Genomic DNA, 15,169 nt, shown 5'->3' with positions numbered 1-15,169 from the left:
ATTATTAGTAGTAGTAGTAGTAGTAGTAGTAGTAGTAGTAGTAGTAGTATTATATTATTTTGGTTTTGGTTTTATTTTTTTTCATGAATGAACCTACAAAATCAACTCAATCAACTCAATATAGCCTAAAACTCAGGCATGAAACACTAAAAAGTCAGTCTTTTGCGCCATCTGCTGTAACCACATTACTAGCAGACAAAAAATAAAATCAGAGGGGACTGCTGACATGCAACCATTTAGAGAACATCACATCACTTATTTCATAAGATCATCAACTCTTCCATTCATACAGTAGATGAAAGTAAAACACCTGAGTAGACTTTAGAAATATCTTGAACCTGTATCAGGTTGAACCATGTATGTATCAGATTTTACATTTTTCTAAGAATCATGTAATAAATGGGTGGATTGCGAGCTGTTATTGTGTTCTGTCGTTCGGTACTTCTCATAATCTTTCACCATTGCAGAACCCTCTGCTCGCCTCTGTTCTTATTCTTGAATTGATGATAACGTATTGCCTCTGTTCCTTTTATATATCTAATCAGATAATATAATGTTAAAATAAAAAAATAAAAAATAAAACGCTGTGCCTATGAGGTGATAGAACGATGAGGTGCGCTTGATTTTGTTCTCCACGAGTACTACTCGACTCGATCGGAAATATAAAATATGTTTTAGTATGATCATCACATCAAACATCGGTCACAATGACAATGGCTTCTAAAACATTTAAACAGAATCTGAAAATCTGTCTCCAATAAACGTCGAACAAACCGCATAGCCCTTGAAAATGTCTCTTGACGATGTTGGCGTAGATGCGCTCGCGCCCATCGCGCGCTAGGCGAACTAAATCGAACGCTCCCTCTGAATCATTGATTGATTTAAACACGTCACCTCACGAAATAGTCTCTCTACGACTGTAAGGTAAAGTTACAACAGACAAGTAGCTAACTAGCAACACCAGCTTTAGATGGAACTTAGTCTTTTAGAGTTAACTTTAGGAGAGTTTTAATGTGTTCGGACACATCATCTTTCTACAAACTTTTTTGAATACAAAATATTCATATTTCGATGAATTTCAATGTTGCTACAGTTGTTACAGACGCTAGCTAGCTAGTTTAGCAATCTTGGTTACCAGAGGAAGCTCATTCACCTAATTGCTGATTGATGATGAAGGCAAAATCAGTTTTCTAGCCAAGTAGCTAACCTGTTGATTTGTTTTCAGGTGGATTGAGGTATTTAACTATTACATACTGACACAAGGACAGTTGAGTTTGGGTATAAATGGTAAACTGATTGTAGACCTGTTTTGTGGGCCACAATCCTTTTACTTACACAGGTGAAGACTTAGAATGAGCTTCCACAAAGAGCCAAACCACAGAAGTCATGAGAATCATGGATCGGAGACCTCATCTGTCAACTCCTCTGAGAGCTATGGTTGTCACACAACAAGAGCATGGAATGCCACCATGGATGGCATCCATCACTCAGGAGGGGGTCACTCTGACTTCAGCGTCCCAGGGGTGATACCCCATGCAGGTGGTGAAGGGGATTGGTCAGAGCATGACAGAGAGGCTGGGTCCAGCAGGATGGACTCTCACTGTCCCAGATACAGATTCTGTTACCCACTACCACACAATCCTGAACCCTCTCATCCGGATTACATGCAACCACAGTCCAGTCCATACCATTTCCTTAGCCCCATGCTCAATTTACCAAACAGTAGCCATCCTAGCTCACTCAGTGGCTCATGGACTGATGGAGGCACTGTCCACTGTGGTATGATGTCAGTAAGTACAGATTCAAAGTTCAGTTAAGCAAAAGTTTACCAAGTGACAGTGTACTGTATGTCGATATAAAGGCTCAATTTTGATTATTGTTTTGTCCAGGGTGAAATCTATGATGCTGTTGCGAGTATTTGCCCAGACGACATGCATGACCACGTGCGAGGCTTTCCCCAACAGGACACCATTGCAGAGCTAATACCCCATAACCGAATGGACATCAGTCAGCCTGTAAGAAGATGTCAAACGAGCGTTTTAGTGTTAAAGACACAGATAATCCACTTTATAAGTGAAGACTTTATTCAATCTATAATAGATCCAGGGTTTCTTTTATTATTTTTGAATGAATGAATAGGACGTGAATAGGGTGTGAATAGGGCCCTAAGCTCAGACTGAATGAGATGGCATAGGAGCAGTACTGTAAACAGTACTCTCAAACACAAATGCCATGACCTCTCCAGAGTTTATTGATGTATGTTTGTGATAAGCAATAGAAATACCTCTCACATCATGTGATGTTTAGATGTACTGCAGCTCCTTACATGACCAATACTTGGACTCTCTGGATTGTCAACAATTGCAATGATAATGCATCAGTAGCTGTGAAATGGCAAGCATTTGATCGAGTCATCTTTGTGTTTATGCCATGGTCTAGGCCAATGGGCCACTCACTGTGTATCTGCAGCCCTGCCTAGACCAGCTCGGGGAAAACAACACAGTGAGTCTTTAGGCAACTTGTTGAGCTCAGAATGAACACAATATTTACTCTTTTTTTTAAAACTTTTTTTTGTTTATTACTTTCTCAGAGAGATTAAGTCTATACAGTATGCAGCACAACACAACATCCCAAAAATTCTCACCAATATCACAAAACTCCTGTCTCCATACAGGTACTGTGTAACATGAACGGCAGAGGACAGGTAGTGGTGGTGAACCACTGTAGCCCAGGTCAGATGATCCACTCCCTGCCCCCAGGCCACGGAGCCTCCTCATGCAGCCCAGAGACCCACTACTGCACCTCCTCCTCTTCCAAGGGTAACACAGAACACTGCCTCTCACTGGGAACAGGTTAAGGCCAGTGTAGCGGAGGTGATTTTTAATCATGCTCTTGGTATGGGTAGCCCTGCCTGAGACATGTAAACTCAAGTGTCATCTTTGGATGTTGATGATGTCCGGTAGACGCTTGGGACTTCCATGTGGAAGACCCGTGTTTGAACCCTATCTGTCACACCAGCATACTGTAGCAGTCCCTGTTGTTTTAAGCACAAGTGACCAAATATATTTCCCGGTGTGGGATGAAGTCTATCTAATTTAGTCTAATCTAATCTTACAGTACAGTCCAATTTGTGTTAATCAGACGTGGGGGTCCTGTTGAGTTCCAGTCAGATGGGGGCGATGGTGTCCAACCCGGTGTTGGGGCCAGGGGGGGACACCTCTTCCTCTCAGCCCTACCTGCCTTCCCTGAGCCAGGGCATGCCTCCTATCCGGCCTTCTGCAGACGCCCTCCACACTCTCCTGTCCTCCAATCAGCTTAGCTCTGGCTGCAACTACGACCACATGCCTAGTGGACCCTACTACTCACAGGTCAGTGACATTTTTAAGCCTTTCTCATAGCAGGGTTTGAGTGAATTTACATTCTCTCAATGCACTCAATACAAGACATTAGTTCATATATTTTAATATATCAGCAGCTTACAGGCAATGTACATTCCTCACTTTTTTCTGACACTGTTCTAAATGCTAATCAAATAGCTAATCAAGAGTTCTTATTGCAATTTCACACGACGATGACATCATTTTATCCTGAATCCTGCCAGTTCCACCAGACGCCATGCCCTCTGTACTCCGATGCCCTTGGTCTGGTCCCAGATGGTCAGCCCAAGGGCTCAGGCATACGGTAGGTAGGAGCAGCCAACGTTATCATAACCATCTCCTGGCTGACCCATATGTCATACTCAAATATGCTCCAGAGATTATTCACAGATCTATTACAGATATTGATTTGTTTTGATTCAAAATGACTTTATTCATCCCTGCAGGGAAATTCAGTTGCCACCTTGGCCATTGATATGAAACATGCATACAACAGACAATAATAATAACATCAGCATATTCATCCAACAATTTACATAGCAATGGAGCATCCAGGCCTAAGATATTACACCAGATGCAAAGCAACACATGGATTGATATAATCAACAGATCTATCTCCATCCCTCTCTAGAATTGGGGGATCTTCATGGGACTCCAAGTCAAAGAAGCCCTGCAACTGTACGAAGTCCCAGTGCCTTAAACTGTGAGTTTAATCACAATTAACTTTACGTATAAGTTAATTTCATGTTTCATGCTTACATTAAAAACAAATTTAAATAATATTTGATCTACTCTGGGATTAAGAATTGTGTTACATTTGTGATGCGTTGTGTCATCACGTATGTCTGTAATACTGTACGTGCGTCGGTGTGTGACTGCAGATGCGTCCGCCACGACTGAGCATGTTTTTGGCATCTCGTCACAGCGCTCATTGTTATGTAAAGTTTATCCTCCTGGTGGACTGAAGATGGCCTCATTACTGTGTAACCTTTCAAAGCTACTGCGACTGCTTCGCCAACGGAGACGTCTGCAGCAACTGCAACTGCATCAACTGCTTCAACACCACGGAGCACGAGACGGAGAGATACAAGGCCATCAAGGTATGTATTTCTTTCTTCTTCTTTTTTTTTTTTTAAAGTAAAGTAACTGTATTGAACTTTGGCCCTCTGGGTTGGTCTCCTAAATGAAGCGAACATTAGTTCAGGCAGGGCACTCTCAAGTCAACGGCACAGCTGTCGTTTTTTCGTCAGGTGACGGAACAGCTGGTTTAGACAGATGCACAAACATAGTCACAGGCTGTACAGAGGACAGAGGCTTAAAAGCAGCCAAGTTAACGCTCGTCCATAGCATCCAACAGTTGTTCCAGTGGTTGTGACGATGAGAGTTGGTTTTATGTGGTCGTCCCACCCACCACCCCCAGCCTCCAACCGATAGGTTGCTCTTTATGTGGCCCTCCTGTGGGGGTCTGTTAAGTTATGGGCTCCTGACCATATTATATACCTGCAAGTTGTAGTCATTTAACTCTGGACAGGGAGCTCAAAAGAAAATTAAAATTAAAATGTTCGTGCAATAAATGGTTAAACTGACATGAGTGTCTTGACTGAAACAGACAGAAATATTGCACCTCCCCACACCCAGGAGCAAAAAGTCATTTAGCAAAAGTTTGTTAGCCTTCAACTGGACTGTGTGGTCTAATGAGATAACAAATCGATTAACGATTACATCATAACCCATACATGATTAACACAGTAAAGAATTAGTGACAAAAGTTCCATAATGCATCTTTAACCTTTATTTATGGGGTTAAGGTGTAAAGATGTAGGGAGACCAGGCTAAGAGGGCAGCTCCAGTGACAGTAAAACAGCCAAACATTCTGGATGATGCATATTTTCTCATCACGTTATCTGTCTGCTGTTGAGGAGTAGGAATAAGAATAGGCACACACACAGTGGGCCTGTGGATTCCATAGTATCTGCCTGCTGTCATTCCTGACAGCCACTATAAAACCGGAATTAACTAGTCATGGTGTGTTATTGAACCATTCAAGTGTTCACTACCTGAGGTGAGGCGGTCAGGTAATTAGTGGAATCATTATGGCACAGTGCCTCACCAGAGTAAAGACCTTTAATTCTACACACACACACACACACACACACACACACACACACACACACACACACACACAGCTTCACTAGTCTGTGTCAGCTGAGCGTGCTTTAGAGCTGAGCGTGCTTTAGTACATCGTTGGTGTTTACAGAGCCATGTTTGCGGTGTCACTCGATATACTCAAAGGTGTGGTATATTCATTTACCCTTGCTTCTTACGTTCTTTGTTGAAATTCTTGTTTGTTGACATTGACGACTTCAAGATTTGCCTGGACCGAAATCCAGAGGCCTTCAGACCAAAGATTGGCAACGGAAAATCGGGGGAGGTCAAAGGTCGTCACAACAAGGGCTGCAACTGCAAACGGTCAGGCTGTCTGAAGAACTACTGCGAGTGCTACGAGGTACAGTGTGGAATGAGGACGACTACCCACCCGGTGCACTGAACCAAACACGTCCTCACGTAACAATGTCCAGAAATGACTTTATTATTGGACAAAAAGAGGCCCACCTCCCTATGTCCACGAGCACCAGCCTATTTTGCCAAAGTTTGTTACTCTAAAAGTAAGGGTTGTTTGGTTTAATGAGGCATGGAATTGATTGATGTAGACATAGGCGTATAATATACCCGAACCAGAACTGCCATACTATGAAGCTCTAGGCCTTGACGCACGTCTGTGTTTTTTTGTATCCCCGTTGACCCTTGCAGGCCAAGATAATGTGCTCGTCGACCTGCAAGTGTGTGGGCTGCAGGAACTACGAGGACAGTCCGGAGAGGAAGACAGTGGCGTGGGACAGCCCAGACACCACCTTCTACAAGAAGGCCAAGTGTCAAAAGAACAAGTGAGGCCTTCTATATCAGTCTCAACCACTGAAATATAGACCCTAATCACACTACACCGAGCTGAACCGAGCTGAGCTGAGCTGTGCTGGCCTGGTCACGCATCCACCATGGTTTCTGACACAGTGCTGGAAAGGACAATGTGAAATGAAAATATCTGAGCCAGCACGGTATAATTTGGGTCGGTCCTGTAGTGTGTAATGTCCCAAGAGTTTTTATACAGCTTTATTCAGAAAAATGAAAAAAAATGAAAATATGTTGATGACATGATTAATCATGCCAAAACAACCCATGAAAGTCAATTTGTATTAAAGGAGCAGGGTGTAAGTTTGTTGGAAGTCTGCCGCCTCTGGCCTTCGTGGCGAAATTCAGTTTAAAGTTCCAAAAAACTACCTCCTCCCTGATAATAATATAAACCCCCGAAATAGACTTGCCGTGTCGGACATTAGCTGTTGTGTTTCTGCATGCGCGCACGATTCAAAGAGGCAGCCACCAGAGACTGAAAGGTTTACGAGTATCATGTAGGACACTCCATTTTAGAAAGCGCTTTTGCAGGACCAAACAGCGTTCATAAACGTAACCCTCTTTCAAGGGATCTCATTCCCTGATCGCTACCGAATAAACATAGTCGTTAGGTAGCTTTTAAGAAACTTGAATGTTGCTTGCTGGACCTCTTAAGGTGCTTCTGATATCAGTTAAATCCAAGGTGAGCAAAGACAAACATCTGCAGTCATCTTTAAAAAAATGTAAGGCCTAGTGTCAATGGCATTTTGTTGTTGTTGTTGTTGTTGTTGTAATGATGATTCAGAATGGTCTCCTCCTTCCTCTGGTGACAGACTGTGAGTCTTGCCTTGGTATTGTTGTTGTGGTTGTTGTTGTTGTTGTTGTAATGATGATTCAGAATGGCCTCTCCTTTCTTTGGTGACGGACTGTCTTGTTGTTGATAGCTCTCCTCTACTCTCTCTCTCTCTCTCTCTCCCTCTTGTTCTCTCTCTCTCTCTCTCTCTCTCTCTCTCTGGTGACTGATTGTGGGTCTTGTCTTGTTGCTGATAGGTGTCCTCTGGCGTGCATCACGCTTGACGTAGTGGAAGCCACATGCGGTTGCCTTCTGGCCCAGGCAGAGGAGGCCGAAAAGGAAGGCTACACTTTGTGTCAAGCTGAGAGAATGATTCTGGAGGAGTTCGGCCAGTGTTTGACACAGATTGTCCGGTCAATATTTAAATCTACTAGCTTGTAGTAGAGTTTCAGGGAATGGAACTAGGGTGGTTTTCATGTTGGTTAGATAGTGTTTGTTTCAGATTCCAACCCTCAAGAAATAATATCTGCACCATTTTTGCTTTCCATGTTCAGTCGGATGTTAATATATATTTGTTCCTTTGTGAATTTAATGTAATCATATTTTTTTTATTTATTCTAACATCATTTTTATTTATTTTTTATTTATTATAACATAATTATTTATGTATCTGCACATTAATTTATTTAATTTATTATATTCATCCACTCACTCAGGTATGAGTCTCAGAAAGGATCTCTGTCTCCTGTTGTTTGAAACATTAATCAAAATATAGTGTTGGATTTCACTGTTCATTGGAGAAGTGTCCTCCTTTATTGTTTTGTTTTTAAGATTGAGAATGTGTATCACTGATCTTTTTTATTGATTGTTACCACTTTCCCTTCTACATCTGTTACAATAGCCACAATGTGATCTCAAGAGATGCACCAATAAAACAACATCACAGATTGTGTTATTGACTTGAAGATATTCAAAGCTCATATCTCTTCATGTGTTAAATAACATGTTAAATAGTCCTGTGTTACTAATTAATGTATTTGAGAGGCCAATAGACAATGTTGAGCAGCAATGAGTGATGACTAGGAACAATATTTCTCTAAATAAGTTTGTAGATTAATTGTAATTCTAAATCTTGATTTTTTTTTATAACCCACAGAAGTTAAAACTAAGCTACAACACCCGGCTTCACTCATCGTATGGCAGTAGTGGGCTTGACGTAAGGTTTTGTTTTTTCGAGCTAGCATATAAACAGTTTTTCTGAGAGCTCCCTGACTCCCTCCAGGCTGTCTCACACAGGGGGTAGTATTGACCCTGAGACCCTGTTGCTATTGATGAGAATAAAAGGGGACAGGAACATTGGCCAAATCACTCATGGTTTGGCTGGGTTGAAAACAACTACCTCTTTCTATGGCAGATATGGTAAGTAGGCTAGATTATGTATTTTCTAAAACCCTATATACTGTTAGTACAAGTAATGGGATTTAATTACTTTTGTTGCAAAACTCTTTATCCACCATTTTCAAAGATGTACTTTCTTTCCTATCAAATCATTGCTGTCATGGCACAAACAATTTGTTATGATACATTTGAAAGGACATTTGTAATTGTGAACTTGAATGTTTAGATTTCTGATGATAAATGCTACATTTCTTCCTGTCTTTATAGAGGGCAAGAGCAACAGTTCTATGGACTTGTACGATCATAGTGATAGCTTTGTTTATGGAATCACATCACGCTCAAAAGGTCAAGTGTTTCATCCGGTTTCAGCTTTTTTTGTGAACAATTATTATTATTTTGTATACTTTCAAAGGAAATATTTTGATACACTTAAAAGTAAAGCAACTGCAACCAGGTGACTTATATTAGACATTGTTCCTCTCAACAGATTAAACTGAATCCGAACCACTGGGGCCCACAGTCAATGATGTATCTCAAAGGAAAATGTAAGTCTTGTTTCCGCTGTATCTCTCTACTCCCAGTTTCCTGAGGGCATACCTGTATTCATTTTGTTTTCTCTGTACCCCACTAGAGTGAGTTTCCCTAGAAGCTTTATAACACTAAGATTATCTTAAGCCCATTGTAGGCTATGGATACAAAATTATCTACTTCGAGTGCTATTAAGCTCAGGGAAAACTCACACTCGATAACTTTTTCGAAAGAGATCAATAATTGATACAATACTTAATGCTTTTCAGATGGGAGAAGATTTGTACCTGACAGTGATGACAGTGTTTACAAGTCAGGGTCGAATGGCTGGTACACAGTAATCAAAGGTTTGTCATAAAACTGACTAGGATGTTATTCAGTTATATTACATGTTTTCCAATTGTTATTACATGTCATTCAAATTGCAACATCATACAACATATCATATGCAAATAATGTTCATAGACCATTTGCCATATTTTCCACTTTCGTATGTTAAACGTAATTTACAGGCCTTACAAACAATTTTTACTAATGTTAGACTAACCACTTACTATGACATTGGATTTTCCCATAGGATTCCAGAGGTTGAGATCACTGGAGTTCAGAAAGCCTAGAAGACTTTTGGCCACTGAGAATCTACTCATCCACTACTTGAAGTAGAGAAGAGTCATATTTTGAGATATAGTATACTGTATATGTATGAATTATATATGTTTCTTTGAAGAATTTTCTGAGAAAGATGATTGATATGTTGATACCGAAATATTTTGTAAATTTACATCAAATGATTGGTTTTCTGTGCACATATTTAATTATTATTACACATAAAATTATTTTTTAACCAATTGTCAATACATTGTTAATATGCTCATTGTATGTTTAAATGCCTTTCCATTAGTGTTGTGTAAATATTAAGATGTACTGTTCTGAATAGAGCAATGATTAACCCATGATTAAAATGGCTTAGATACAACTGCTGTCACATGTATTTTTTTGTTGTTGACATGTGAGTAGTAAGTACTCAGTGCAGACATCTCTGCCTCACACACAGAGGAGATGTGCATGAAACACCCAAGATCGAGATTTGTTCCTTCTGGCATGTGATATATGAGGGATTGAGACTAGCCTCACTGTACAAAATGCTAAAATCCCTTTCTGGCACTATGACACAGCTGCAAAATCAATGGACAACATGAGGCCTATGTCTGTGTTCTGCTCTGAGTAAAAATGCCCTCTAGAGAACTTCATATGTACTGTGTGAAATAGAAAAGGACATTTTCTGTAGTTTCAGAGATCTCTACAATTGTAAGTTAAGGATTTGTATCTTAATGATCTGTTTACGAAGAATAACAAAAAAGAATTCTCGATCCTAACCCTATTAATTGGCCATATTGAGGAAGTTGTGCAAAGGATGTTTTGGTCAGATAAATCTTTTCACAGCGTAATATTGTTGTCTTGGCGCTATGATTTTACACATACATGTAGCATACCCATCTCCTAAGCTATAAATGTTTCAGAGATGGTATCAGAATCCAGTAATGTATTGCTAAATGAAAAACTTGCCATGCTCATATTCAATGAAAAAGATAAGTCATTAGCAATTGAACTTCCCCAAACTTGATATACAGTACATGGACCCTACATGTATATTCTTTTAAGAAATGAAATACAACATACTTCTGTACATTCCTGTACATAGTCAGATCATGAGTGATCCAAAATTGCCATAGTTACAACTTATGTGGAGCAAATGTGCCAGCAAGCTCAACAGCATCATCTCCTGGGTATGTGAGGATAATAGAAGAACCATTGCAAGTTCAGCATTAAGGTGATACATAATATAAACAGAAGACTTGGTTGGGCAACCGATAATACCACCTTATTTGAAAATGTTTTGTATACAGATAATTACAAGTAATACTGTACACAAGTATTCATAACATGCTGGATATCGAAGTGACGCAAATGGGCCATCTTGTGGTGATGTTTAACCTAAAAATAACAAGGCTTTTTATACAGCATACCATTAAGGAATGTAGGGAGGGAATGTCTCACATGAGGCAGGGCTACAACAATGTAGTGATTCAACTGAAGTTAGTCAAGCAGTTCAGTAATGTTTTGCATTACTTTGTGTAAGCTTATGCAGGGAATTATTTTGGTAATTCAAAATGTTAGTTATAGAAAAATTAATATCTGTATGTAGGCTACTGTCATTTGTAGATTAGATTAGATTAGATTAGATTCAACTTTATTGTCATTGTGCAGAGTACAAGTACAGAGACAACGAAATGCAGTTAGCGTCTAACCAGAAGTGCAAAATAGCAGAAAGTGCAATGAACAGTATTTACAGGTAGTGCAATATATGATCAGTAGTAGTGCAGTATAATATAGTATAGTATAAGCAGTATATATAGCAGTGCAGTATAGCAGTATGTGAGTAGCATTAGCATTATAGCAGAATAAATAGTTACAGTATGAGCAGTGTAGCAGCATATGAGCTGTATAGGTAATGCAGTCTAGCAGTATATATGTATATATTGTAGAACAACTGTTCACATCAGAGCATAGATTTAGTCAAATTGTATGGTAACCTGCTTTGGATTTGGAAGAGAAATGTGAAGGGTAATCAGATTTCCATTGCAAACAGTATACATGGCAGAGAATAATTCAACAGAGCAAATGTATGATCTGAAAACCCTTTGAAAACCTGAACATATAGTGTACTTACAGCAGATGCCTATTCACAACTAAATAACATAATACACAAAATAATATAGGTTGGAACAGAACAGAAAATGATATAAAATACAATAGTATAGAATCACATGAGCCTTGTTCCCATAGCCTACATGACATAAGGATCCACAAACTGGTTTAAATTTTCAACATGTAAGACATGAATACATGTAATTTAACATTTGCTCAGAAATTATTTGATATGGAAATCAAAGTCATATTAGTGGGCCTTTAAGTAAATCAACAAATGCTCTTAAATGGCTTTATTACAATGTAGTTGTAAACAAACACTGTATAGCTTCAGTACATGGTCAAAAGTATCATTTTTATCTCACGCATGGTCAGTCCTTGAGTGGTTACATTTCTCCAGCCCCATCCCTACACTGTTTCCAAAAAAGTGCAGAGAAGACTGCTTTGTTGTTGGGTTAGGGTTAGGGTTAGGGTTTGTTTGAATCCCAGATTATCCCTTTAAAGATGGATAGTACACGAAGAGCTACTTAAAGAATGGATCTGTCATGGACTCTATGTAACCAATGTTAGGGCTTCCATGTAACTTAAAGGGACTCCATGTAACAAATAGGGCTTCCATGTTACTTCAATACTCTATGGGACTCTATGTAACTTCATAGGGCCTCTTAGGGCATCTGTAACCTGTAATCTGTAACCTGTGAAATGATGAAATTGACACTCCTCAAACCTTTGCTACATCAAACCATATACCATCCTCTATTGTAAAAACTCAGCACCTTATTACAGCCAATCTTTTTCTGATTGGCTGCAATTTCGAGCCCTCTGATTGGCTGAAATTTCGAGCCCTCTGATTGACCAACATTTCATGCCGTCTGATTGGCTGAAATTTCGAGCCGTCTGATGGTCCAAATTTCGACCTGTCTGATTGGCCCAAATTTTAAGCTGTCTGATTTGTCAGATTTGACCAGTCAGACGGCTCGAAATTTCGGCCAATCAGACAGTTCACATTTTCGCCCAAACAGATGGCTCGGAATTTCGGCCAATCAGACGGCTCGAGAAAAAAAACATGTTAATAATTCCAGCATGTACTATGTAGTTCAATGGAAAACATGGAAACATTGACAGCCTGTCTGTTCTATATCGCACACAATTTAGACCTATATACATTACATACTATATGTATTGTGTGGTGGTGGGCTTGTAATCCCTCTCTAGGCGACTGGCACGGCTCTAGGATACTTCATTGAGAGGTCAGCATTGAGAAATAGCAGAGGCAGGGTACAACTGACTGTATACTACAGTATACACATGAAAGTATACACATTGTACTGTACACATGCAAACCTCTAGGTTAAGGTTTATGCATTACTGCATGGAAACACTGTTCAAATCACTAACATTTGTTCTCAGTACATGCACGCATTCCACATTGCAAATAACAAATATACATTTTACAACATAAATGTCATGATACTCAGATCTGTGATTTGTAAGTTTTAATGGGTTCAGTTGCAGTATGATAGTCTCCATGTCTCCCCTAACTCCTCCCCTTGTGTCTACACAACGCTCTGTCTCACTGCAGGCTCAACTGTTACTGCAATGACACATTTGATGTTTTAAACTCTGTTTATCAGAATCAGATGTTTCAGTGAAAATCCTAATACCCTAATGTATACTTAAGTTAGTCTCCTACACAATTATTCATGCTTTGATGCTCTGATACTATGAATACAAACGCTCTACACAGTTGTTATTGCCTTCCATAGTGCAGATCTGCGAGGTGAGATGAGGACACAGGCGCCCAGCCGCTACTGTTCCTGGTATCAGGCTGCCTGGGGGGGTGCAACGTTACTGAGCTGGCCAATTAAATTCCACGAGGCTATTTCAGCTGGATGGGAGGGGAGGAGGGCTCCAATAGGCGCAGACTTATTTTATTGTTGTGACCTTATATCGACTTGGCAGGTATACAACATCAACGGCTACCTCCGAAGGACATACTAGAGTTCCGGAGCCCGATAGACAGGACTGCTCCCCCCGGACATTGGATTTGAGACAACTAAAGGTTTAGAGGCACAATGTCTGCACTTCACGGTTCCGTCAATCTTCTGAGGAGCGCGGTGAGGTCTCAGATCACCTCCAAAGCCCATATTTCAGCGAAACCTGCGAAACATACGATAACGGCAAGCGTAAGTAATGCGGCAGGTTGTTGCGCACTTTCCTAGAGCGATGCGACACGCGCGTAAAAGTTTGCGCATTCATGACAAGTCCCTTTATTACTAGTAAGATGGAAAAATATGTGTACATATGTTCTGTGTGTATGTGTCCGTCGGATTTTGTAAACATCACGATTGTGATATGTATCACTGTCATTACCATGATCTTCATGCGTAATAACGTCACACTAGGTTGGCAAAGAGCCTATAGCGCCATTATTACTGTAAGGCCCTTCACGTATCACATTGACTTTATGATTCAATTTTTTTTTATTCACATTAACTCACTTGAAATGGATTGCGCCCGGACTGCAGTAAATAGTGAAAGTAAACTACATTTGCCTCGAGTTCCTCATTTTAGAATGATGTAGGCATTAACAAATTAAAGTATTTCCTGTCTTGTGATCAAACTATTGTGCCTGTAGCCTACTTGAATTGTTGCCAGTGATATGACCTTGTTGACAAAATATAGTCAGATAGTGCCTAGTGTGTCTTAAAGCTAGAAACCCTGTTCAGTCTTGGCACACTGTTATGGGGCAAAACGTTTCTGACCATCTGTGTCGTAAACGTGCTCTACATGTGTTATCTTTCTCCAGCAACAGGCCTTTGCACTGGTGACCATGTTTGTGACCATCCTGGGGCCCTCTGGGTGGGTCCTGGCACACCTGGAGAGCTACAAGAACAAGCAGTAAGAAGCTTCTCTATGAGCCACCGTGTCCCGTCCAGCCCGCTGCCTGCACCTTACTCCAGATGATGTCTCTTAATAACGTCTTATAACACCTTAATAAATGAATGTACCAACCAACACCACGACTGTCTCATATTCATATGTAAGAGAACACAACAGTTAACAAATGGTGTCAGTGGGCCTGTTTACTCAAGTCAGAATAGTCTTAAATGCACAATGCCCTTAGAATAGCCACCATGGCTCTGATCTTGGAAGAATTCCTCTGTTCGCCCTGGCCGAAAAGCTTCCCTCTCTGATGTCAACAGGTTGTGTTGTGGCTGGCGATGCAGGTGGATTAGTAATACATACTGTGGCTCTGCTGGTAAACAACTGAATAAGTGACAAGTAATCAACTGTTGCAAGGTGTCTGATAAGGTCATGCATTCACTATACCTTGGAGAACAGACCTTTGGACTGATGCCATTATGACATTAAGTTTGGGCACTCCAACTCCCACATTAGGTATTCAAATATTGAT

General features: G+C 40.3%; 1 protein-coding gene across 1 annotated transcript; it reads left to right on the top strand.

The window, feature by feature from the left end:
- The first annotated feature begins 13,592 nt into the window (after positions 1-13,592).
- Positions 13,593-14,771, top strand: cox8b (cytochrome c oxidase subunit 8B). Its single transcript, XM_083666479.1, has 2 exons — positions 13,593-13,937; positions 14,561-14,771. The coding sequence occupies exons 1-2, from the start codon at positions 13,827-13,829 to the stop codon at positions 14,654-14,656; spliced, it is 207 nt and encodes a 68-aa protein (XP_083522605.1). The 5' UTR covers positions 13,593-13,826; the 3' UTR covers positions 14,657-14,771.
- The last annotated feature ends 398 nt before the right edge of the window (positions 14,772-15,169 follow it).

The sequence above is a fragment of the Argentina silus genome (genome assembly GCF_951799395.1).
Source record: "Argentina silus genome assembly, chromosome: 3".
NCBI lineage: Eukaryota > Metazoa > Chordata > Actinopteri > Argentiniformes > Argentinidae > Argentina > Argentina silus.
Note: the sequence above shows the minus strand (reverse complement) of the source record. Positions and strands in the feature narration are given on the sequence as shown.